Here is a 26,765-nt window from a genome sequence, read left to right on the forward strand (position 1 = left end):
TGTAAATTAATTACTTAACTTTTTCCATCATGATTTCAATTGCATGCAGCACCAGCCAGCTATGAGCAGACTGGTTAGAGAAAGTAAAGTATCAAGGGACTTAATTAAGAAAAAAAAATTACTGTAGTTTTAAATTGTTATTCAGTATGTCAGTATGTTCTCATGTACAAACCCCCACCCCCCTCAGCAAAAAAAACACTGCAGGCAAAATACTTGATTACTACAGGCAAATTATTTAAAGAGCATTTCTGTAGGAATCATTTTTCCCCATGCTTTTTGATCACTGACTAACACCATGACCACTATAAGTGTTTTCCACTGTAACAGCTGGTTTTTACCAGTGTAGGTGGCTCAGGGGTGCTTTCGGCATTTCTAGGAAACAGCATTGCAGATTTTTGAGTGTAGACTTCAAGTATAACAGTATACCAAACTGCTATAGTACGTGTGCTGTACACACCTGCCAAGGGTGAGGGTCCCTCAGAAGCTGAAGCCTGCATGCCTCCTGCACAATGAAACTCTAGTGGCTACGTACAAAATCCTAAAACCCTCGGGGTGGTGGTTTGATCAGTCCTACCACACTCCTAAACCCTCTATATCTGAAAACAGCTCATCAGTTTTTAGGTGGTGCCTTATTATTGTTAGAAGGGAGCTGACAGTGCTAGAATGCCGACATGGGTGCAGCAGTCAACCTGGATGCTGACAAAGTCCAGGCACACACACACACACACACACACACACACACACACACACACACACACACACACACACACACACACTGCTCTTTCAGCAGAGGAAAGGAACGGGCAGCTGGGGACGACCAGCTGTAGCCTCTTGAAGCTGAGGGTATACTTTAGCTTCAGCTCTAAATTTGTGCTATCTAAAAATCTCCTCAGTCATTCACCAACTTGACCTGTAATATCAGCTTACATGTGAAACGAAATAGACAACATTTTTGGAAAGAAGGGGCTTAGACAAACACTAGATCTATGATAGATATGCTTGCATGAAACTTAAAGGTCCAGCGTGCAGGACTTAGTGCCATCTAGCGGTGAGGTTGCATAACTGAAATTTCTCCCATGTGCCAAGCATGTAGGAAAACCATGATGGCCGATGTGAACACGCGAAAACACAAATGGCCCTATCTAGAGCCAGTGTTTGGTTTGTCTGTTCTGGCCTATTGTAGAACAACATGACGAACTCTGTGGGAAAGGACAGCTCTGTATGTAGATAAAAAGCTTATTGGCAGGTAACGAAAGCACAGTAATTCTTATTTTCAGTTGATTTGGACAATAATGAAAACATCATTATAAATATTATATACAATTTCTGCCAAAGATGCCCTTAAATCCTACACACTGGACCTTTAACAATTTATAAGGAATAATTATGCAGAATGGTGCCAATCTAGTCAGCACACAAGCCTGTCCAAGAACATTTCCATATCATTCAAGAGCTAAGGGTCTAGGGAGCTGTGCCATGTCAAACTAATGTATACTGACAGAGTAGAATGAGTAGTAGCAAAAAACTTAGACAAAAGAAAGAGTAGGACAAACTACCCATAAAGAGGGGTGGATGGCATGGAGCAGTGTGAGAGCATGACATGTAAGAAAAAACACAAGGAAGAAAGATTCAACAACAGGTAGGTACAGTAAAATTTATGGCAGATTTCAGAAGCAAAAACAAGCTGAAAAGACCGGAAAGACTAACAAAAGGATTGTACAATGAACTGATTAGAAAAGAGCATACCACGGTCCAAACATTGCTTAAGCATTCTGAGGCAGCCGCAGCCTATTTGAAAATATTTCAAATATGCTCAAGCCATATCAGGTTGATGAACGCTGAACATGATTTTAAAGAACAACAAGCAACTCAGACTTACCTCATGCTCTGTGTTTAGTCCAGGGGTTTCCTGAAGCGGCCTGTATTTTAGCTAATTCTTGTTCAAACATTTGTTAATATGTAGTGTGTTTGTGAGTGTTAGTACCTGTGCCTAGATTTGGTGAGCTCTGGACCCTCTTCATGGGAGAGAGCATGAGTGACAAGGCCACGCTTTTGCGAGAGCATCCTCCGCTATCTGAGAAATCATAGCCAGGCGGGTGATCACAGAGCCGGCAGAAGCAGCAGCACACATGCACATGCATATACACACAAAGACACCCTCAGACAAAAACACTCATCTGCGTTCAGGCAGAAACAAAATGCAAACAAGTATAGGCAAAGCACATGCATTTAAAAGAGCCCTCTTTTTACTGTATGAGCTCAGAATGTGTGATGAATATATACATATATATATATATATATATATATATATATATATATATATATATATATATATATATATATATATATATATTTTAAGCACTGTATAAGTATGCACTGTGTAAGTATGCTCATGATGACAGGAATTGGATCTTTTTGAACTGATTTACCCTGGATGCCTGAATTAGGTCTAAAAAATCACAATATTAAGACAATATCAATATCATGACTCAAGTGAGACTGATTTGATTCATGAATTTAACATGAGGGACATTAGTTTAAGTTGGGAAATCCAGCGGCTAATAATCATTAAAAATCTGTTTACAGGCCTCCTGACACACTTTAGAAACACCTCTATAAACTAAACTGCAGTGAAATACCAGTGAGATCATTTTCAGAAAAAGACTGGAAAAATCTATTAACTATAAATATTTTATGTAGTTACTGTGACATCAGCCTTTGGTTTGTATACTCCTGTTTTGAAGCCCTGAGTTTGGCATTTTTAGCTGTCGCCATCATTCTGGAGCCAAAAGTGACCATTTTTGGACGAGAGGTTTGAGCTGTGGAGGAGGGAGGGGAGGATCTGATGAATGTAAAGCTTAAATGGTTGAGTTACAAAACCTTTGTACAGTTGTCATACAATAAGTGTTGAAGTTAGCTATATAGACCAAAACTTTGTACCAGGCTGTAAACATGTTAATTTCTGCTGGAAAGCTGGACATTTTAAGATCTGTAGGGATTGACTCTATTTTGGAGTCAGCCTCGACTGGCTGTTCAATCATTTACAGTTTTTGTCACTTCCGCATAGGCCTCACTTTCCAGCCCCGCCGTTTCCTGCTTGGTGCCAACCTCCATCTACCATAGGTAACACACTGACTAAAAGTAAGTACCTTTACAAACCCAAGTTTTCTTATCAATTATTTAAATGAATTCAAATTAATTAATTAATTAATTTATCTATCAGTGTACCAGTATTTCAATTATTCAAAGCAAAATAAATCAGTTTAGGTAGCTTGGCTATCATTATATTTCAGTGTTAATGTTGCTCCCCATCTTCATCGTTAGTGCCATACAGACACATTTTTGGTTATTCTGAATTTAGTATAGTGACTATGTCATTCTAATTTAGAATTCCTAATTTGGGAAATCCCTAAAAAAATGTGAACGGTTCTGTAATGGCTTAATTCATATCCAAAGATAAGATAGGATTTCAGACTTAAGAAGTTTCTGTAATGAGTCCAAGGGACAATACGGGTGGTTTAAGGACTGTGATTCAAACTCTAATTTTGATTGTGTTATTAGTTCTCTTTCAGCACATGACAAAGCTATTTTAATGTTGACTATATTGTAAATACAGGCAAACAACCAAGATGATTCAAGCTACCACTGGCAGCCACACAAAGTGTGTGGTGGTGTGTGGTGTGTGTAGAAGACTCAAAGACGGATTACTCATCATTGATTCTCCGGCTGCAATACACACTTTAACTTGGGCTGACTGCCAAGTTCAGGACAAAGCTTTGGGATTGTATTTAGGGAGGAATACGTCACTGTGGTTAAAAGCAACAGGCTTACTATTCTTATTGATGCTTTCAGTCACAACCAAGCGGACCCAAAATGGACAATCACATCAAAGTGGTGAAACAGGGTCAGGGTTAGAGAAGAGACTCATGTCTGTGGTCGAGGAAAACTAGGACACATAGCAGCCTTTAAAATAGCTCGGTGGTCTGAATATAGAGACATATTTACTTTTTTTACAGACTAGTATCAAATGTAAACAGCAGTTTTATGTTCAGTAAGTTTCTGCAAGTAAACATGAGATACTGAAAAGATGACACAAAATAATTACTCACTGTCTCTGTGTGTGTGTGTGTGTGTGTGTGTGTGTGTGTGTGTACTTGAATACCTGTATTCATAATGAAGAGCACTTCTTACTGATCTGCTGCAGGGGGACACACTTTTCTGAAAAACAAAAACAAAGTATTTCAGAAAAACAATAAATGTCTTCAAAAACAGCTGTTACGTCGACCCTCTAAAACAGAGCAAAGCGAGTGATCTGCATTAACAAAAAGATCTTTCTGCGGCTGCTGCTCTATAAATAATTGAGTTACAGCAATTATAGGAAGCAATCTCATTTTTGGTGTGAATTCTTTTGTCATGAAATCTCAAATATAAGCATATATTTTGGGAATCGGCCAGTTCCAAGCTGCCCACTTGGTCATTAGGTTCACTTTAATTCAAATCACATCACCCAAAGAGCCAAAATCTCTGGGCAGTGAAAGTCTAGTGAGGTTAATGGTGTTTAGGAGTAGGAACCTGTTTGCTGACATAGTGCAGATGACTGAAAGTCAGCTTAATTTAAACTTACACATTTCATTTTACCAATCTTGAAAAAAAACAATGGGCTGAAGAGTAGATCTCCTGGACATGAAATGAACTGAATTACACTTAACTTCTAAATTTCCAGGCAAAATAAGGTGGCATTAGCCTGGTTCTAGACCCAAGAACTCAGAACCACCACCCACATCTCTGATTCATCCACTGATTCAGGTGAAGTGAACAATTCGGTCTGCTAATCAAGGTAAGGTAGCATAGACATGTGAATGAGGTGTTGCCAAAGTGTACCAGGTTAGATCCCTAGCAGCCCTGAGTAGGATAGAAAAAAAGGTGGAAGAAGCTGTGGTTAATGTTGCTTTCACTCATCAACTAGTAAATAATTGGTTATTTTTTAATTAAAAAAAGCAAAATAAAGTGAAATACAAGAGGCCTTTTCTTTTTAGTCCGGCACTCCACTGACTTGGCTAGCTTTAACACCACATTTCAAACCAGTTTCGATTTACAGGTAGTTAAATTTTAATGTTTTGTGTGATGTATGTTTTGCCTTTTTATAAATTTTCAATTGGCTATGCTGACACACAGCCGGCTAGCCCAAAAAGCACCCACTGCCCACCCTCTGGTCTCTGCTGGTTAGCTCAGGCTAGCCGCACCCGGGTTGGGAGGGACATAGCTAGTGGCACTGCTCATATGTGATCACGGCTGGTAATGCCGTCCCACTGGTGCTATCTCCCCCAAGGTTGCCCCATTAAGAAAGTGGCTTCATTTTGAGCTGCAAAACAAGGTTAATATTATTAACTATGTTAGCACCACTAGCCATGCTGACACTGCTAATTATGCTAACAGATGCTAAAGGGGGGCTTGCGGCTTACCGGCTAAAAATACTCTTTTATTTATATATATATATATATATATATATATATATATATATATATATATATATATATATATATATATATATATATATATATCAGAATGCTTCTGAGAATCTTTCTGATTCAACGCTTTCACAAGACAAAGACTATCAGATGGATGATTCATATGTCTGACACATAAAATGTGTTGCTTTCAGGCTGAACAGAAATGTACTTAAACTGTCTGTGATATGATGCAGCTAAAATGGATTACAATAGTAGGCCACCAAGCTCTGTCACTTATTCACTTTCACATCTCTTTGACTTGACTGTAAAAAGTAGTAAATGTTTAAATTAAATCAACACAAACTGCCTGTCAAGTTTAAAAAGGTGTTTATGTCAAAGCCCATGAAATCTACACGTGGGAACATAACTTCTTCCAGTTGAGTGACTTAACGACCTTAGCAAATGTTTTACAGCACTTATATGAAACATAAATAACTTAAATGGCATTGATAAATGATACAGATTGCCATGTTCACTTAACTGTAGCCATATGTGACGTCTGCCTCTTGCTATAGGGAGACCTTTTCTGGGAAGTGTTGCAGTAGGGTGCATGATTGATATGAATAGGGCACACATCAAAAGCCAAAGGGGCAACACAGACTGATGTATGACTGCGTGAATGCATGCACATGTGTGTCATCATGGGTCTTAGTGTGTATGACAGATACTACAAGTGACATCTTACAGTGGCTGCAGTGGGGATCATACATGTCTGGTATGTAAATAACTACGACATGCACAAGGCTAACTTCACCTTGCACTGACAGATCCTGGTGTGAAGTTTTGGGAGTGTGATGTACAGCAGCTATTGTTAAAATATTGGTGTAGATAGCTCCAAAGCTCTTTGACTACTATTAAATATTATGACTGGGACATTTCAATATTCCTAATAACCAGAAATGTAACAAAGAAAAAATGATACAAAAGAGAAGGCAAGGACAAAGTTACAAATACAGTTGATCATGTTGTCTTTCTCAACACATATAGTGAAAATATAAAGTAATATTCATTTGAGCTGGATTTTTCATCTTGAAGTTACGTGATTTGGATAATACATTTGCTTATCAGTTATTTCAAGTGATTTAAATCCTGACAAGAGAGCATTTGTCAGGACATAAAGGTCATGTCTCCCCTTGACATAAAGGTCATGTGGTGAATGGTCAATGGTGAAAGCACATACCTATGTTGCAGTTTGTGTTTGAACTCAAGTTGAATTACAGCTCTAACAATGTATTACAAGACATTTTCAGCACAATGAAATCTCTGGGTCTCCCTTTACATGGACAAATACAGTCCTGACAATTGTGGCTATCATGGAATGAGGCTTATTTTGGAAAAGTTATGCAACCATATTCAGACATGAATGTGTAAACTACCTTCAGAGTTGACTCCGATGATGAGTGGAACTAGAGATATGACATAACATTACCATGTATTTAACCATGCTGAAAGTTTTTCAGGCATACAGATGTGACAACAGTCAATATGTTTTCCCAATGTAATAACGTAAAAACAATAATAACAATAATACAATTAATACATGTTCTCATTATAACATCTTAATATGACCTGTTATAATAAGAAAACTAATGTTTTCAGTATATAAAACTTTCTTTCAGGTGCTAATATTTCTGTTACTATGCTATTGTAACCAAAAAGAAACGTGTTTCCAAAAAAAAAAACAAAGTCTATTTAACCAGTATAACAAGATACTATAAAATATTCTCACTGTGACTGCTTTCAACATGATGAAGACAACAAAACAGTTTAAAGCTACAGCACAACAGCACATCACAACGTTTCTCATTAGCATTAGACCTGCAAAGCTAGTATTCCGCCAGAGAAAACTGACAAGTTAACTTTCTGACTGTAAAATGGCCTTTTAACCATTTATGCTGGTCACAATACTGTCAAATAAATTAAGGAATCCAAAACTATTGTTGGTTATGTTTTGTGGAAAAAAAAGGAAATAAATATTTAAAAAAATAAAATAATAATAATAATAATATTGGCCAATCTACTATTATCATATATTTTTTAAAACTCATGAATATCGATATCCATATCGTCTTCAAGAATCGTGTAAACTTCAGACTAAAGGATCATAATGCTAACACAATATGTTGAGGGCCCATGCCTTTAAAACATTGGTTAACATAATAGCCAACACTAACCTAACGAGCTATATGGTGCAATTAGATATGGATGGGTAGAATTTCAGAATTTAGAAAAGCACTGCATAACAAAATACAAATTTGCATTTTATTCATATCTGCCCAATCAAAAACAACCGTTCCTCAATATGCAAATTAGGTCAGATTTAGTTGGTGTGGATGATAAAAGCTGTGCTTGGATATGCAGTCATTAAAAATAATCAATTACTTAATTCAGTTGTGTGATTTGTATCTGAAATTTAATCTATTATGTTGTAGGCTTTTGTTGCTTTTGCCAAAGCAGAGACATGAACAAAGCACATGTATTAGTGTGAAAGAAAGCGTTTCCTAGACACACGTACAGGTGACTTTGAGACCAATGCTCTCAGGCAAAACACATAATACTCAATTCAACCTGCACAGACTACAAGGAACTCTTCCGCAACAGGTATAACTTAAAAGTACTATTTATCATCCTTTTACATTAATAAGTCATTAATAATCATCAAATCATTTCATATACACCAAATCAAACACAAATACAACTACTTTGTTGCCTTACCATGTAAGGCCTTTCAAACAAAGTTAAAGCTGGTGAGGAGGAAATGTTGTTACTTGTAGGACTACATAAAGCCATGCACCGTGGGATACTTTCAGCCCCTGAAGACCTAACCCTCACCCTCATACAGCGCTTCCTCGTAAATCTATCTCTGCAAAACACACACACATACACACACACACTGGGGTAAATCATGAGTCTGGCGTCGCAGCCAGTCGCCGTCCAAATGATGGTCAGATTATAAACAGGATCATGTTTCTTGGGGACAGATCAGCGGCGACACAGCAGCTGTGGCCATGGTGTAATGCTATGGCTGGACACTTGAAGAAAACCCGCCAGGCTCTACACCTCCCCAACAACTTTCACTATCTGTCCAGATCTTTTAAAGCTTTTAATCACAAACTGTGCAGCACTCTCTAAAGCCGGTGATAGATCATTAGCAGCCCATGTCTTTCAGTATGCATATCAGAGTATAGAGTATACTGGAGGAGCACCAAATGTTTCCATTAATATTCAGGGGAGTGCTGGTCAAAAATGTAATGCTTAATGTAATACTTAAAAGCCATGGGAATAAACATTGACAGATCAAACACTCCTTTCATTTCTAGTAATGAGTGAATTTAAATGTCAATTTCCAGAACGTTTCTCTACAATGAGTTCTGGTGTACGTTTACTGAATGAAAGCTAAATGTGGTAAATAAACAATCAAGTGACATTAATTTCTGAAGAGTTGTTTCAAATCGTGTCCTAGTTTTGCTGGCCGAGGCATTTGGTATGTGAAGTTTCTTTCAGGGATTTTTTTTTTTTTTACTTTGCCGTGGTTTATCCACCGACTGTAATTTAGGCATTGGTAGGCCACTCTGGAGACGAGTGTGTATATAATTACTACTTTAATGGCTGTGGGACTGCAAATACCCAAGTCAGAGCTATAAGCCACAGAAAGCCGTGATGCCCAACACCACAAGCCCATAGAGTCTCATTAGGCTGTTAGGTGACCCACTGGGACCCATTCAGTCTATATTAGTGGACTAAGAGGGTTTGAGCTTTGACTCCTTTAGAAACATAAGATACTTTGGAAGCTATGGTAGGAAGCTCATCCTCAAATGTTTCTTTATTAAAGGACCATTACTACTGGTCTGAATATATCTCTAGTAACGGTTTCTAACGGAAAGACCATCTTCCTCCACTTGATGACTTGGGGATTTTCTTTACCATAAGTTCAAGGTATACTATGCAGGATTATCCTAAAAAAAACAAAACAAAAAACCCATGTGCAGACTCAGAGAGAATTCATTCTTCTTAATATTCACTTACGACCCACTAGAAGTGTATGGTGGTGTATGCATCTGCAGAGACTCTGCCCTGAATTTTCTCATTTTCTTCTTATTTTGATGTGTTTGGGATGTTCCCAAGCATAGTTCCCAAGTGAAGTTGGAACTTAATAAAAAGGTAGCAACCAGGTGACAGACAGTATGAAGCTTGCATTCAAGAGGAAGTTCTGACAATCACAGACATAACAGAGAAAAAAAGAGATAAACAAGACAGAATCCGGACTTAGCTTTCACTGTTACTTTTGCTGGTGATACGGTTTACAAGCAGGGTTGCAACAGTATACTGTGAAGCTGTATACAATGGTCAAAACATTGACGGTTATCATATCACGTACATTTGCTTGTCTCTGAAATTGAAAATAAAATGCAACTGGGTGAGAATCTTAACTGCACATATGCATTCACTTTCTTGCCTTCCAGACTTTTTAGGCATACTTCCATTAAAAATGATTTGAAGCTTGTTTGTTCAACAAAAAACAACTACGTTTTTATTCCTGTAATGGTCACTAAAACTGATAATAATAATAATAATAATTATGTAAGACTGCATATCCTTATATTACCTGAGATGTTACCATGGAAACGTCATACCGTTGCAACCCTAGCAGTACCCGAGAATTCTTTCATAGTACTTTTACATTGCAGCAAGAATACGGGAATTTCAATGAGTAATCTTCCTCTGCGCGCTATTTAAGCAGTCTCATAAAACTTATGTGTAGACTGCACTTAAATGACGAAGCAGAACTTAATCAATGCCACTAAAAAATGAGATTAAATTATATCTGTCATGAAGCACTTTCTTTGCTTTCATCAACAAATGAAGGTTTGTTTGGCTCTGTCCTCATACTAAAAGAAATGTCCTGAAAAAACAATAACATGACGAAGAATGTAACCCAGACAGTGTAATGGAAACACAAAAGGAAGGAAAGAAAAACACAAACAACATCCTCAAAGCCCACTGGCCGGGATTCCATTAGTCACTGGCAGTTTGCCTTGGCATAGACAAAACAAGTGTCTAAAAACAAACATGTCACCATCCTTCCATGAGAAAAATGGCAACAATGGAAACAAAAGAAATAATAATGATCACGTTGTCCGAAGCAGTTTTACACAGCCCTTTTTTTAAAATGTTGCGCTTACTGTATATCGCTCTCTTCACTAGCTCTCTGGCATATTTTCTCTCATTCATAGCTCTTTCTTTACAAGACAAGCGTGCCCCTCTTTTAGCAACTGGACTCTGAAAACTGCTGATATTAAATGAATAGATACATTAAAAATTGTCTTATGAAAGAATACAAAAAAATATACAAATGATTATATAAAGAATAAAAAAATGGAAAAAAATGACTAATCTCATAAAAACATATTAGGAAGAATTCTAACTTTCAGTATAAATGTAACTGGAATTTCTCATTAATATTTATTTATTTATTCGTAGCTAATTTATTTCAAAATGACATATTTTCCTTATATTCTAATTTAATTTCGGGATGGCATTTAAAAGATCCCTTTTTGTGTGTGTGCGCATGTGTGAGGGCAGCAGGAGAGAGTGAACAATCATTGGAGATAAGCCGACTATGGCCTCGAGGGTCCTGACCCTTGAGTGGTCACTCAGACTGAGACATACTCACAGGATGTCAACAGATTAAGCTCCTTAGCAAATCTATTTAAAGACCAAACCAAAAAGTCATCAATCATTTTATGTTCAGCTGTTCCATATACCAAGGATTATCAGCCGTTGAAAGCTTAATAAGATTTTAAAACACATACATTATGGCAGAAATATTAATGGACAATATTGATAGTGCAATATTAATGTGAAACGTTGAATTTAATTGAATCAGAGGGAACAAATCCCTCTTAAAAAAGGCAACAGAATGTCCCTGGAGATCCAGCATAAATTCAGTCGAGACATGGCCAGCCTGAAGCCCAGCTGACAGGGAGAGTGACCCCTCCAAAAAAGGCAGAATTTAGAAATGCTTCATTCCTTAATTACTGAATTGCAGCCAAGTTATTTGTGTGGTGCATTTTTGTGGTAAAAATGTGGGGAGTGCATGGATGTGGTACGAAAAAAGGAATGGCTTGGGAATCAAAACAAAAGTCTAGCCATAAGTAAATACACATTGTGCTTTAGCGGACAGGGAATTTTACAGCTTCAAGTATTTCTTGTTATGCATCAGACAAACAAGTAAACATTTCAACAATATGTAACTGCTATAATATAACAACACAGGGGGAGGGTAGCTGTAATACCTTGGGCTTAGCTGCACATTTTAAACAGTGAACTTAAAGTAATTTTAATTCATACTCAGAGGCTTCTTGATTTGCTTGTTTAAATTAACAGGAAAACAAACACTGGCAGTTCTGATGCAAATGCTTTACTCCAACGTTCTACAAGCAGCAAAAGTGTTCACATTTGTAAACCCTGCAGGAGCAGTTGAGCGTTACAACAGTTTCCGCAAAGACAGCCTGTCACTTGTTGTCTCGCACTCCCAAAACTCCATTTTGGGCATGTTAATTACAATAATATTAGCTCCACAGTCAGCCAACTTACTGAAGCTTAGCTATATGGTACAGTGGTCCTATTCAGCTTGATGACACATTAATACATAAAGAGGCTATTCTAAAATTTGTTGAAGGCTGTGGTAACTTTTGATACGTAAATGTTGGCATAGCATTCAAGCTAGAAACTGTTGGACCATAAGCATCTAAATTTATGGCATCTGTACTTTCATATCAGCTGGACAATAAATTAAACCAAGTCCTATTCTCTCTATCTTGGCATTACAGCATGTTATAGTGAAACCAAATCATAAAAGTCAGCAAAAAACAACTCTCCATTATGATGGCGTCATCATTTAGTAAAATTTCTGAAAATCTGACAATGTCACATTAAGCTTTTATCCACATCAAGGTGTGTTAAAAGCCTAAAAGCAAAACACAAACACACTGTTAAAATCCTTGCTGAGGGTTCGTCTTAACTTTAGGATTAAATCAGAAGATTATCCTGCTAGCAGTGATCACTTGCCAAAAATGCTTAACGAGAACATTCACACATTTTTTGATGACTGTTTGGGACATGCTTTTTGCAAACGGTTATGAGATTAAAGATTTGTGGCCGCCCCCCACGATTAAAACATCTGCCACCACAAATACATTTGCAACTGTTGGAGCCAAACCATTCATTAGGAGCACTTTTGAAATATATATACTGTTCAGTTCTGGAAACAAACTGAGCAGTAGAAAGTCAGGCACACTGAAGGTGAAACTTTGCATTCACTTACAGCAGTTGCCCATCATATCCATCGACTTGATCTGATCAGATCTGAATGGATTGACAGATCAATTACCCAACCAGCAAGTCACAAAACTGCTGCTGAGGATAAAAGGAACTCATGAACAGCTCTGCCTACGCTGCATTCACAGACCCGCAAAAACCTCCAAAATTAGAAAGGGGACACAGAATTTTACAAATGGACATGCGTTTAAAAGGAAAAAAATTAAAAACATATATTGCCACACACACACACTCTCCTTCTGTGGGAAACACTGCTATGCTTGGGTTGCAATTGTTTCAGCATAATGTCATGGTTGCATAGGTTTTTAAAGAGAGTTTGTGACCTGCATTTAAATTTAGAACAAATACCCTCGAGCCAAACCATGCAGTAAATAAAAATCAATACTAAACATGTAAGAGCCTTAATGCATTACTAAAAACAGAGAAACACAGCTAAGTGCTGAACTAATAGCTCAAATGAAATGAGTCTTCATTCAAAGTTTTAAACCTCTTTTCAGACAAATACAAAGCTACTTGTTATTAGATGCAGGCCATTTTAAAGGAATATTTCACCAGCTCCATGTAACTGTTCTACCACCGCATTACTGCCACTAGTTGAACAACAACCGCTTCCAACAAAGTCTCCGTTATCAGCCTTGTTTGTTCAACCTTGCCACTCATTAGCAGACCCCCCTCTGGCTGTATGAATGGATAAGGGAGGTCAATACACTGACCCTGCGTGCCCACTCACTGCCCATACTGCAAACAACAGAGGCCCGTGTGTTCTGCAGATTGCATCACAACCCCACTAACGAGCAGAGCCACTGGCCTGAGAGCACTAATGCAATTATGCAACACAAGCCCCAGTACTGTGAGTTGGGGATATGGGAGAGGAAGAATGAATTGGATGTGACAATTCATGGGTTTGTTATCTTACCATTTCTATACAGAACTAAAGATGCATTCACTTTATATTGCTCTGATGTTCATGGGGAAAGAAAGAGATAAAAAATTAAATAAAAATACAGGACGGAAGAAGAAAATGGCAAGTAAAAAACATAGATGGACACAGAAAAAGACATGGATTGCAGAGAGGATGAGAGGTTCCCAAAAGGAAAATATTTGAAAAAGCAACACAGAAGGAAAATGGAAAATAGTTGATATTAGCATGTAGTATTATGTAAGCTGTCTGGCTGAAGCCGTCTGGGGACACAGCATCACCAGTAAACAACACCTCTAGAGCTGCCACTGTTTCATCTCTTCCTCTGCAAGATGTGTACACTACATGCAGAGCTCCATAATCGTGGCTACAGCAATGTAGAGCCCCAGGCTACACACTGAAAAAAAATCAAGGATCCAGGGGGATCCAGCAGGAATCCAGGGTACCTAAATGCCACAACTATTATATCATGCTAGTAAGAAGACGATCTACAGTAAGATCAGTACCACAGAATAATATAAAGGCCATAAAAGCAGCAAGGAGGTTGTGGATGACACTGAATACATTTCTGCTTTTAAATATGAGTTTCCAGATGACAAATGCTGATTTAACTGCCCTATTGTATAAGATAGACCAGCAAGATTGAATACGAAAACTGAACTTTTACTCTTTTTACAAGTCAGGATTATTTTTTCTGTCCTCCAGCTTGAATTCAATTTAGTACCAATGCATAAGGCCAAAGATGTTGACTGAATGCGTTACTACCTGGTAGTTTTGAAGTCTGCCTGAGATGTGTTGTGAGAGGCCTCATAGAAAAATGACTTTGGGGAAAATGCAGAAATTAGCTTACTCAAACAATAGCAGAGTAAAAACTCATATCTTGAGAAATAGGGACGTAAACAATGCTCATTATTAATCGTACTTGCGGGGAAATAGGCTCTGTGCAAAATACAGCATGACAGCAAAGACGACTTGTAGATCACTGTACCTCAACAGAAAAAAAGAAGAACAATGCAGTAATCTTGAAGAAAGACTTAACACCCTAAATTAGCTGCAGACTACATCCAAATTTTTCAGTTTAGTTATTCTTTTATGACATTTTCTAAATTTAATGACAAAAACAAACATTTTAAATAATAGTCTGTCATTTGACGCAAGGGGAACACTAAAGCAGATTGGCTATCAGCTGAAGCTAAGATTACATTCCCTATACATAGTCTGGATTCCCCAGGTACCAGTGTTAAGTGTCAGGCATGTAGATAAGAGGAACTTGATTAGCTGGGGTGCTATATTTACTGCCATTAGGCAGGACCCTTTACCCTCTAAGGTGGTTTGGATCATCGACAATCCACCTGAGGAATCTTTATGTTCTCTGGATGTAAAGCATGAGGGATTATTATCATTTTCCATCTATACTGACTAAAATTCACCAGGTGGTTAAAGAGAGAAAATAAAATTCAACTGGAAACACGACAGGAAATATGTCTGAGAGGAGACGGCTAATCTGTTTAAATTAAGTCATCATAGGTTTGACAGAGCTTTGATGACGTTAGTGGTATCACACAATACTGCAACTAATGACAGTAAATACGAGTGGACATATTCTCATGAATACTGAGGTATTTTGAATGACTCCTGTTTACTGAGAGTATTACAAATTCACATGAGACTGTAATTCAAGAGCCTTGTGTTTGCAGTTATTCTGTAAAAGACACCTTTTGAATTTTTTTGTCCTTTTGTATATCAGCTTTTAAACAAATACTCAGTATCAGGAAGGAATGAGGAAAAGGAGGACAAGCAAGGTAACAGTAACAAGGGAATCAAAGATTTTAAGCCCCTAAAGTAAAACAATTGTTTTTCTGTAAATACCTGTAAGCTTCATAATTTGTAAGGCACACATACCTTAAAATAGTCAAACCTTACTTATTTTGGTTTCTGTCCAATAGTCTAACAACTTCCTAGACCCACGTTATACAGATCCACCCAAATAATCTCTATTTCAAATAATGTAGCTAAAGTCTAACTGAGACGTTTGACAAGAGCTTTGTTGTCTGCAAATAATAAAGTTTTAGTTGGGTTGGAATGTCAATGAATCATAATATATGTATCAATAATGTTACATTTGCCTTGGATAAATGGAGAGCCACAGACAAATTGCCTCACTGTATGTCAGGTCCGGCAGAGAGGAAACCAAGTGAACCCGCGCTACGAACCGAAGCTGGGAACCACCCCTTACTGTGTACCCAAGGGGTCAAGGTGACATTCCACAACACCTCTGAGACTGGTCTAATGGAGGGATTGGAGCATGGCTTTTGTTGAGTGGGAAAGAAGAGACCATGAAAAAGGGTGTAACAAGAGATGGAAGTATGTAAAAGGGACAGAGGGAAGAAAACAGGATTTCGGGGCCAAATTATGGGAAGGTAAAGAGGTAAAGGGAAAGAGGTCAGGAAGTTTTGGAGGATTGAAGTAATGCTTTTCTGCAAACTCAGACATAAAAATGTAAGAAAAGGTTCAGCAGGTGGATTTCGGTTCCCGTTTTCAGTTAGAAAGTCACAGTTTTTTTTCCTCAAGCCTAAATTAATCTTGTGGGGTTGATGTATAAAACTTTTTTAATCCGCAAAACTGCAATCTTAGTTATTTGCTGATGCTATTCCTGAGGTGGCCGCGGCAGCAACCACCGTTTTATTTGACACCATTTCCTCTGTCCACTGTCACAAAAGACAAAAATTCTACCCTCACTCTATAATTGTGGGTTTTGGCAGAACAGATAAATACAATTCCCTTTTGGCGTTTGGGTTGTAAAATCTATTCAAGTCTTCTTAATTTGCACTCCCTTTAAAGCATCAATGTGTTCATGAATGCAGACACATTACAAAGGGATACACATCACTACATGACCTGTTTGTGCATGAAACGTGACAATAAAGACCATTTTAAAGCACAAATATATGTAAGTATATTCAAATATTTCATGAGTTAGGAAAGTGAATTTAACTTGTTCTTGTCAATCCATAATTCTTACATTCAAAACACTTTTTAAAAAACAAATTTTAATGAACACAGTTCTTCTGTGTTTTGGTATAAAAATGCACATGAGCACATTATTTACATATGAAACGAGACCCTGTAGTGTCTTTTGTGGAATTTAACCATAAAAGCCTGACCTCCCAACCAGCAGAGTGCAGGTGCAACAGTCCATCAAGCAGAGGAAATTTAACTCTTACCGTCATAAAACCAAAAGACTGGAGACTCGCTAAGAAGAGTCAGGTATAGGTGAGCTGTAAACACGCTTCCTTCCGCTTTTTCTTCTTGTACTCTGATTTGCTTTTTCGTCTTCTTCCCTCCGCTCAGGATAAGTCTCTCCTCCCGGTCAAGCTTTATTCCCAGGTCTTACCTCGTTTAATGCCTAGGGAGCACAGAGACAACAGAACGAGGAGAAAGTTAGAGAGCCAAAGAGTGGGAGTGACAGGGAAAGAGAGTTCCCTGTTTGGGTGAAGCAGTGATCAGATACGGCTATTTTCAGACTCAGGCATGCTCGTCTATGAGACTGGAAAGTTACCCCCCAGTGTAGATGGGTGGGGGCTTAGTGACAGGGTTGACTATCTCTATTTTACCACACGCACACATGTTTGCATGCAGACATACCACACACTACGCACTCACAAATGTACGCAGAGACAGCCTTCACATGCACGCACAAACACCATCACAAACATAATATTAAGGCAAAAAAATGCATAAGGTAGGTGCACCTCTGACAAGTTATGCAAGGTTAAATGAACCACAGTTGGGATGGCAGTGGGAGTAAGCAGACAGAGAAGGGTGTCTCCACACGCCCATCGCGCCTCCAGGGCTTTAATGTCACACAGCAGCCAATGTCGTCAGTGTGGGGCTACGTCAAGTGGACTACTCCACACGGAAACTGACAGGAGTGTCAAATTGTTCTCACATGAGATTTTCCTCCACGTTCTGTTGCTGACACTTTGATTGCCTGTGAAGAAGGGATGCGCAAATGTGCATGCATAAACACGGACAAGAAGCAGACACACTGACTCTTGCTGTTTTTATCACAAATAAACCGGTCAGTGTCATATCAGGCTGTAAATGTATACAGACTAATTATGTGTCCACTCACCTGTGTTATTAATAATCTTACTGCTGTGTAATCCATATGGGAACGTATATTTGGAAATGACCACACACATACACACACAGGCTGAATATACACAGTAGAGAGGTCAGCCAGAGGCACCTCTAGACCCCAGACTCCCTGCTATTCCCAGAATGATGATGTAACTACTGCTATTAGCATCTCATATTTAGAGCCTTGATACCTAAAACCAACCAGGCAGCTACTGTGCAATATGCTATTTGGATCACTTCCACCTCCTCCCTTCACACCCGTAATCGACAATAAACAAAACAGGCACAAAAATCAGCAACTAACAAATTGCCGTATTGGGTTCAGGAAGAGTTCAGCAGTCACAATAAAGGAAATGGTAATGCAGCTCCATTAGTAGCAAGTGAATGCTGATAAGATTGCTCAGTGGGGACTTCTTTTCTCTACAAAAATAGATGGCTAAAACAAATGTGATTCTAACTATATAGGTTACCGATACTGCCTCTTTTCCCGCCTAATTTCAACATACTTAAATGAAGCAGTAAGGTGACATCCCCTTTCTCAGTCCACAGCCTTCTTTAAGATGGCATGCCAACAACTAAAAACAATCTCCTGTGTCTGTCTGCATCTTAAATGGACCCATTATCCAAGTGCATCACAAACAATGACTCTAGTTTAGTAGTATTTCAGCAAGTAGTATCGTAAGAATATAGCCTATAAATCTCTAATAGTTAAAAACACTAAACTCACAGACACGCTCAATCAAGGGTAAACATATTGCCAACCTTTAACTCAAACATTGATGGCATTAGTTGAGATGTACTGGATTGACACAATCTGTTTCTGCTGTCATCGTGCCAGTGATGAAGTGGTAATGTAGAAATCTACACAGGCACAGATGGTTCCAATAATAAGTAACACTCCTGTAACTATGCCCCCCAAACACCAGAGCTGCAGACCCTGGGGGTTCCACGGCCCACTACGGTGATTGGTGTGTCAGCAGACATGATCAAACAGCAGCTGGCCCCCAGAAATTTCTGGTCACGTGCCAAGGATCACAGAGGTATGGTGAAAAGCTGACAACTGACAGGTGATAATGATGTAACCTACAGGCCAGAATCAGGCGAGTATCAGGACACTAATAAAGTATTGAAGGGTCGAGGCACCTGGGTTTAGTTTTGTGGGATAGTTATTATCTATTTACCTCAGACATTATACGCTAACCCACATTAGACTTTACAAAAGGACTCCTGACGGTGACTATTTAGTCTGAATATGCTAAATGAGTAGTGAAGCATATATGCCACGCATTGCTTTGTTTATTTGTTTTGTGTTGTTTACTTAAAATCATCATCGCATATCATGTGAAACATCAATAAGGGGTGAAGATTTGTCAGTGTATGTGTGTGTGTGTGTGTGTGTGTGTGTGTGTGTGTGTGTGTGTGTGTGTGTGTGTGAGTGTCACTACGTCTGCTTTACTCGCCGAGACTTCAATCTGCTCGGTCTGTCTCCATCTTAAGCACCAGGTGGTTTAACCAGGATATCTGGGCAATAGCTAGCTTGACTACAGTCTTTTGGTTAGCCAAGCTGGATGACATCCTGTCTTTCTGTGCAAAGGTTTGCCAGCATCTGATGTTTCTGCATCAAGCTGGCCTTCACTCATAGCTCCATGGTCAAAGCACACACAGCCGAGACTGGAGTGCCTGCGTATTTCACCTTTCTGGTAAATGCATTGAAATGGCCAAGGATATCATGTGACTTTGTCAGCTTTTCAAAATAAGGTGTTAACACATATCCTGTCAGCACCCGATCCATATCGGACACCCGATCTGTTCAGGTTCCATCCTCTGACCAATGGGCTGTTCTGACCCTGACCATCCGAGGTCAACGCCGAACCCCAACCATCGTTGCACATGCGTTCACAAATCGGGTTTCTTATACAGACAGCGCAGCAAAATATACAAAAACGTGTGTGGATTAACATTAATTTTGATTACATTCAGAGAAAGTATAACACATGTTACCTGTCTCCTTTATAAATTAAGAAATCCCACTCAATTGTGAGGGAAGTTAGTTTTTTCTTTTCTAGAAATAATTCTTCATGATTAAATTTTAATTAAGTACAACTTTGACAACAAATTCGGACTCAAAATCAAACATTTTTAATGTCTCAATTTGTAAAACTGCCAAAATTAAAGTTCCAAACTATGCAGCTTGAAATAGCAACATCTCTAAATATTTGAGGGGTAAACATAGATAAACTTGTGAGCTAAGTAGCTAAGAGTTTGAGACTTTTTCCTTTTAAAATAAAGGAACATATTGTTATTTCCATAAATTGCCTCTTAATTAACAACGCATTTGTCAGTAATACAGTTAAGATGGAAAAAATATGAATGTGCATGGTGATTTAAGAAGTGCTCCTATATATATTTTCAGTAGGGAGCCCCAGTGCTACTAGAGGAAAAAGTCCATAGCCCTGACCAACAAGATCTCCATCAACATCTGAATAAACATGATTGATAAGCCGTCCCCTATCATGTTTTGCATGTGAAGGAATGATTTATAAAACTATTAAAACCAACATGACACAGCAGCAGCTTAGGAATGATCTCATTAAAGTACCAGAGCAAACTATTTTTATAGTGACTGATACACACTCACACTCAGACACACCAACACTTTGACCTATGAGCCACTCTGGACTACAGCGGCCGCGTCGACATGGTCTCGCCCGTACAGTTTCAACACCTAATTCATTATCAGCGTCTGCAAGGCCCTGCCATTCCCAGTTAAGTAAGTGGCAGGTTATAAAAAGCAGACGAGCTGTGCATGTACACATTAGTAAGTGTCACTTACTGGAAAACACTGAAACCTGGGAGCAGATGAGAAAAGGAAATATATATCCACATGTATATTGCTCAACAGAGACAGTCCCAGTGTGTTGTTGCTTTAGAACAGCACAGGATGTAGAGGAATATGAGCTAGGAGCTCACTGTTTTGTGTTGATACAGTAAACACAATTTTCAGATGTGAAATAAGAATATGGAAGTCATTTATAATACATCTGCAACCAGCTAACCATAACATAAAAGGTTTTACGCCTCTTGTTTCAAACAAGAGCATCTTATTCCCACCAGAGTTCAGTATACAAACAATTCATGCAGACACTGACTAAGAAAATACCCATAAAATTATCTTAACAGCTCTGGACTCCAGCACACAGATGAACACATTTTACTTCATCTCAATAACATTTTAACATTTTTTTATCACCTACATAATTTCTATGAAAAGATACCTGCATTATGTAGAATTCGTAGGCAACGGGACAAATTTTTGATATTGGCATTGTTCAGATTTCTGCATGTGGTCGAGTCTGTTTGAAGTACAATTAGTATTGACCAGTAGTAGTACTGCTCACTGAGCAGCAGCCAGGTAAATACTCCATGTGGAGGGGTGGAACTCAACAGCCGAAATGCAGTCTCAGAAACTATCACCTACCGTCTGACAACGGCTGCGCTTTATTTTAACTTTTTTTTTTTTAAAGATTATTTCTAGGGCTTTTTGCCCTTAATTGACAGGACAGATATTAGTGTGACGAGAAGAGAGTAGGGATGACATGCAGGAAACGGCCGAGGTCGGAATCGAACCCGCAGCAGCTGCAGTGAGGATGCAGCCTCTTTACATACTCTGTACTCTACCTATTGAGCTACTGGGTACCCCACTCTATATTATTTTTTTTAAAAATGTATATGTATTCATATTCAAATACTTGTGTCACACGAATAGCAGAAGCGAAAGAGGAAGTTTTGGCGTGGATATCCACTTGCAACACCGAACCTCCTGAGACATTGGTGGTTGCCCTCAGAGGCTTATTGATGTCAGACCGATAGCCAAAGGGTTCAGAGACTGACACCTATAGGATGTCACAAAAAGCTTACAGCTTAACTGAAGACATTTCAGAATTGCCTATTTAATCTATGATGGGCTGCATACAGTAGCTAAAAATCCTGATGGGTTAGGGTTAGGGTCTTTGCTTATTGTGAATAGAAATGATAAACTATGCTGTTTAAATTCTGTCCATTATCCATGATCTACAAGCACCGAGCAGCAAACACAATCTGAAGCTCTGACTTCGGACCTAGTACCTGTGCTCTTCCAAGGTAGTCTTCCACCACTTTTCCCTGGCTTAGCAGGATAGACTCCTTAATACCTCTGTGTGAGTTGCTAATTAGTCTAAAGCATGTCTCAATCCTTAACTGCTTAGAGAATTCTGCCTTTTTATACTCTAGCGGTAAACTTGTGTTTATTCTTACACCCTCTGAAATAAATATACTAAAATTCCCGGATGGAAATTGCATCTACATGCCAGTATAACAAATACAGAACAAAAAAATGCAGGGTCCTGGATGGGAAGGACATCACTCAGTAAAGATGTACCATGAAATTAGTGGATGATTTTTTATATCAACACACCTTAACAAAGAATATTTTTGACTGGTTACACATGTCGCTGAGGTTTATTTTTCTATTCTCCAGTTAACTGCACGACTCACCAACCACATCTAGCTGGAGTTAAATTAACCAGACCGACATCCTTAAGCTCAGGAGGTTTAAAAGTTCACAATGATATAGCACATATTGTATGAGACAGCAAAAAAAATGATTTATGACATTTTGTAGTCAGTATTCTCTGTTTCTGTCTCTGCCACTAAAACATTTATTCATCCACATCCGATCATTGTAAATGTGAATGCACCATTAGTGCCACACAATCCACAGTGTGTGGCACACGAGGTTCTTCCACTTGGTGTGTTCACTGTTAGTTATTGCAATTATAGCAGTATAAAGAAGCAAGATATGATTATAGATGTTATAATTCCATCTTTACTTACATGAACAGTATTGGATTGGACCCCCCTACTTTTATAGGACTCTCTGAATTCTAATTACTTTATTAATTTGTAGATAAATTCTACAGTATCACAAGAGCCTTGACTTAAACTCACCTGACCTATCACTGATAATTTCCATCAATTTCCAATGTCAACAACAAATATATATTATTATAAAAAAGAAAATGGCTGAACAGTTTATGCAAAAAGTCACCATCATCAAACAGCTCAGTCAAATCTCACAGATTTGGTCATTGAGAAATCTCAGGGAGGAAACATGTTCTGCAGACGGCCCCCTTATCACTGGGACTAAGAATGAGGCAAGCTTTTCACACACCACTTGAGCCATGACATCAGCCTCTGAAGAAGGGCCAAGAGAGAGGGGAAGATGGAGGAAGAAGACACAAAATACAGTGCACCAAAACAAGGAAATAAACACTGAAAGGGATATTAAAATGAGAATGTGTGTGTAAGAGAAAGATTAAGAGAGAGTGACTAAAGTGAAATATCAGAGTAACCGCCTGTTACATTCTGTACTTTCAGGAGAAAATGTATCACATTCTACTATTCCCTGATGGCCTGCCTTGATCCCCTTTCCTGCTCTCATCCCCTACTGCTCTCACTCAAACATGCATGTATATACATACACACACACACACACACACACACACACACAGAGTCTCTCTCAGTAACTCTAAACTGGCAGGTGCAACTGAGTTAACACTAACAGACACATACTTTCTGGCTCATTGGCCATCAATCAAGTCCAAATGCTATGATCACCCATTAAGTGTGTATATTTAAGCCTCTATGAGGGGCTGTTTATTGGTGCAGCAGCCCCTCGAGACAGATAGCAGCCAACTGTTGCTCGTCATATTGCCCCCCACTGTGTCGCTTCCTCTCCCCCAGACATAAGTATGCAGTCATAGAAATACACAGAATACTACATCAAAGATACCGTCCAGTAGTCACAGAGCAGGTAGGTCACACTGGGAGCGGTATGAGGTTCCCGGAGTGATAATGTTACACTTTGTGCATCCTCCCCACTCTCCCTGTTCGCCCTGCATTCAAATAGGGACTCACAGATACCATCCATGCTGCTGGCCTTTTATTTTTCCTCATTACATCATCCCTTTTTATCAGTTCACAGGCAGCAGCACCGGAGAAACACAGGGGCTGATTATTCCTCACTGCTTTCTCTCAGATCTCGGATAGGACCTGGACAACACAGCTGTCTAAAATGGCATACTGCAGTAGCATTCAGAAGTCAGAGGCCCACTGGTTTGCATCCAAGCCCTCTCAATAAAGACTGAGCAAATGCAAATGAAAACAAAAAGCAAATGCAATGAAGAGTTAGTTTTGGTTTCATAAAATAAGTAACTCCACAGGACACAATAGAGTCCTAGTCACTCTAATTGGTAAAGAATTGCTGAGATTAAATCTGCATAACAGATCTAGATTACTATTTCATTATTTTTATTATAAAGCTACATATAAAATACTGCACTGTACTGTAGAGGAGCGTGTAAACAATAGAGATTATCCTAAGTATTTGGGATATAGGTTAAACATGGATATCCCAATTCATGCTGTTTGCTACTGTACCAAGCAGCATGTTTATTGTTTGTCTCTCATGCTGTCTTTAAGCTACTGCAACTAATGTAAAGCAATATTTCTTAGAGTTTAAATGCTTGTGGTTTGAGTATTTAACATGCTCCCAGCCCTGACCACATCTCCCTTTAACGCACTGGAAACAGCAATCCACAGGAATGCACTTCAGTGGAAACTGAGGCGACCTTACCGCATCCCGGATGAGCTGATTCATTTGTCCTAGTCTCGCCTATTACAACTATAGCTTCATTGTTGCTTGTAACGCACTTAAAAAACACTCAAAAATAGCCTGTTCACCTCCTCAAACAGCACAGCTCTGGGTTGCAGTCGCTGCAGCTGCTAAAAGCGGCGCGGAGGGAAGGATATTATTAACAGCCCCTCAACAACAACACTGCTGACACACGGTGTGTACGTACCTCAAAACGACAGCCGCCTCGCTCCACTAATCCAGTAACATATCGTCAGGTAGTCAGCCTCTTCCATGTGTAATGAAGTCTTCACTCGACAAACACGGCGAGCTGCAGAGAAGCTAGTGCGGTGTCCGTATGATGAAACCGTACACCTGTTTTTTCGACGCGCATGGATGTTGCCGGTGTCGGTCAGCTAACTAAAGACAACTCCCTCTCTCGGGGGTCACCGGGGCTCGGATAGCAATGCGGTGGAGCCGTCTTGTCCCCCCTTTCCTCTCGACAAAAACCTCCAAGGAAGAGGCGACACAAGTAGTTACCGCATGCCTCCTCTTTTGTGTTTGACTGCAAGCGCCGGTCGCACCGCGGTCCTTCAGCACTGCACACCGCTCCGCCGGCTCTAAAGCACTCGCGTCTATCCAGAAATGGACTGAACCTGCCTCCCGTTTCCGCTTTTTATTATTATTGAATGATGCCGTGGCTCCGTGCGCAAAATGGCCTCTGTTATTTCCATTCAGCAACAGTCCACCGCGAGCTTCTCATTGGGTCCTAGTGTAGCCATGGCAACGCCCGCGGTTCAATCAGTGCCCGCAGAGGACACGCGCGCGCACACACACAAACACACAGCAGGCCTGTGTGCAGCTCACTGCCTACAGGAAAGTGCCACTTTACCCTTTGTCTGCAGCAGAAACACATTAATAAAGTATTTTTTAAAGAAACTGCCCTCACATACCAATTTCAAAAAAATCTAATCTAGTTACAGCTCTGTGCAAAAGTCTTCAGCCACTGTAATCTTTGTTATTTTAGCAAGGTTATAATGATCATCCATATTTATTTCTCAGTGGACTCTTTACTAAAATACATACAGTAAATATGTTTACAATAACAGCTAGGTTGCAAGTATTAAGTGTGACCTCCCGTTCCACTTAGCATGTCCTGAACTCTCTTGAGCAGACAATGTGAGATTTACAATAATAATCTTCACGTATTTATTCCACGTTGCACTAAAGACATGCCTACAGCTCAATATTGATTGTCTGAGCTACCTTTTGATATGGTTGGAGGTCTACAATTCCACGATTCACACTAAATATTGACTTCAGTCTAAAGAACACATTTTGTTCTAACTTTTTTGGTGTTTTTAATGTAATGTACATGTTGCCTGTATTCTTTGTTTGTATTTTAATAAAGAGCCTGAGAAAAAAAAAAATTTTTTCTCTATATCCTCATTACATGGTAGCCCAAGACTTTTGCACAGTATTGTACATATCTTAAAACAATATCAAACTTAAACATTTGATAAAAAAAACTAACCAAAACTATTAATTTATGTAAATTTTACAACTTTGTTTTATAACTAATTAGGTAAACTAAAATTACTTCATACTTGTGTCTATTTTATCTTATTTTCTTCTGTCTGGTTTGTGCCAATCTGTCTCATTATTTTAATTTGTAAATTTTTGTATTGACCACTTAGTATACTGTTTTTAAAACTGTAAATAAAAGGTTAAAAAAAAGAAAGATGGAAAAGAAACACAGTAGAAAGTTTAATGGAGGCAACATTCTCTGTGTCAATGGCTAGAACATGAAAATAATACAGTGGGCTTAGTGAGTGATCCAGACAGATCCAGGCTGGGAATAAAGCCAGACATGTGCCAAAATGTATATATGTGTTTCCCTGGCAGCATACCATGTTGTCATCAAACTGTTTCAAGGCAAATGTTGAGCTATTAATACATAACAAGTGGCTTATAGCCTGACATCCTTTTAGAATTAATGGACCCATTGGTGTAGGCCTAACTTGTGTTGTGAGGATAGGGTTACAAATTCTAGTAGGCCCTAAAGATCGGGAAAAGATATAGGCCAACCTCAAGTAAACCTGTAGGGCCAGAGCAAGCATACATAGAGGCTTACATTTTCTTTATAATACACTGGAAAAGAGCAAGCTAAAACTGAGAAGAG

At 38.9% G+C, this 26,765-nt stretch overlaps 1 protein-coding gene across 1 annotated transcript in view; it reads right to left on the bottom strand.

Moving 5' to 3' along the window:
• The window catches only part of sorbs2a (sorbin and SH3 domain containing 2a), a 59,631-nt gene extending 34,361 nt beyond the window's left edge, over positions 1-25,270 (bottom strand). Inside the window, exons 1-4 of the mRNA XM_088075860.1 lie at positions 24,813-25,270; positions 16,995-17,176; positions 4,163-4,218; positions 1,985-2,074 (exon numbers count right to left, since the gene is read on the bottom strand). Coding sequence (XP_087931986.1) covers positions 1,985-2,074; positions 4,163-4,172 — 100 coding nt within the window. The 5' untranslated portion in view covers positions 4,173-4,218; positions 16,995-17,176; positions 24,813-25,270. The remainder of the gene's footprint in view (positions 1-1,984; positions 2,075-4,162; positions 4,219-16,994; positions 17,177-24,812) is intronic.
• Between the last annotated feature and the right edge of the window lie 1,495 nt (positions 25,271-26,765).

Source organism: Plectropomus leopardus, chromosome 3, assembly GCF_026936395.1.
Source record: "Plectropomus leopardus strain MGB_pleo_1.0 chromosome 3, ASM2693639v1, whole genome shotgun sequence".
Classification (NCBI taxonomy): domain Eukaryota; kingdom Metazoa; phylum Chordata; class Actinopteri; order Perciformes; family Serranidae; genus Plectropomus; species Plectropomus leopardus.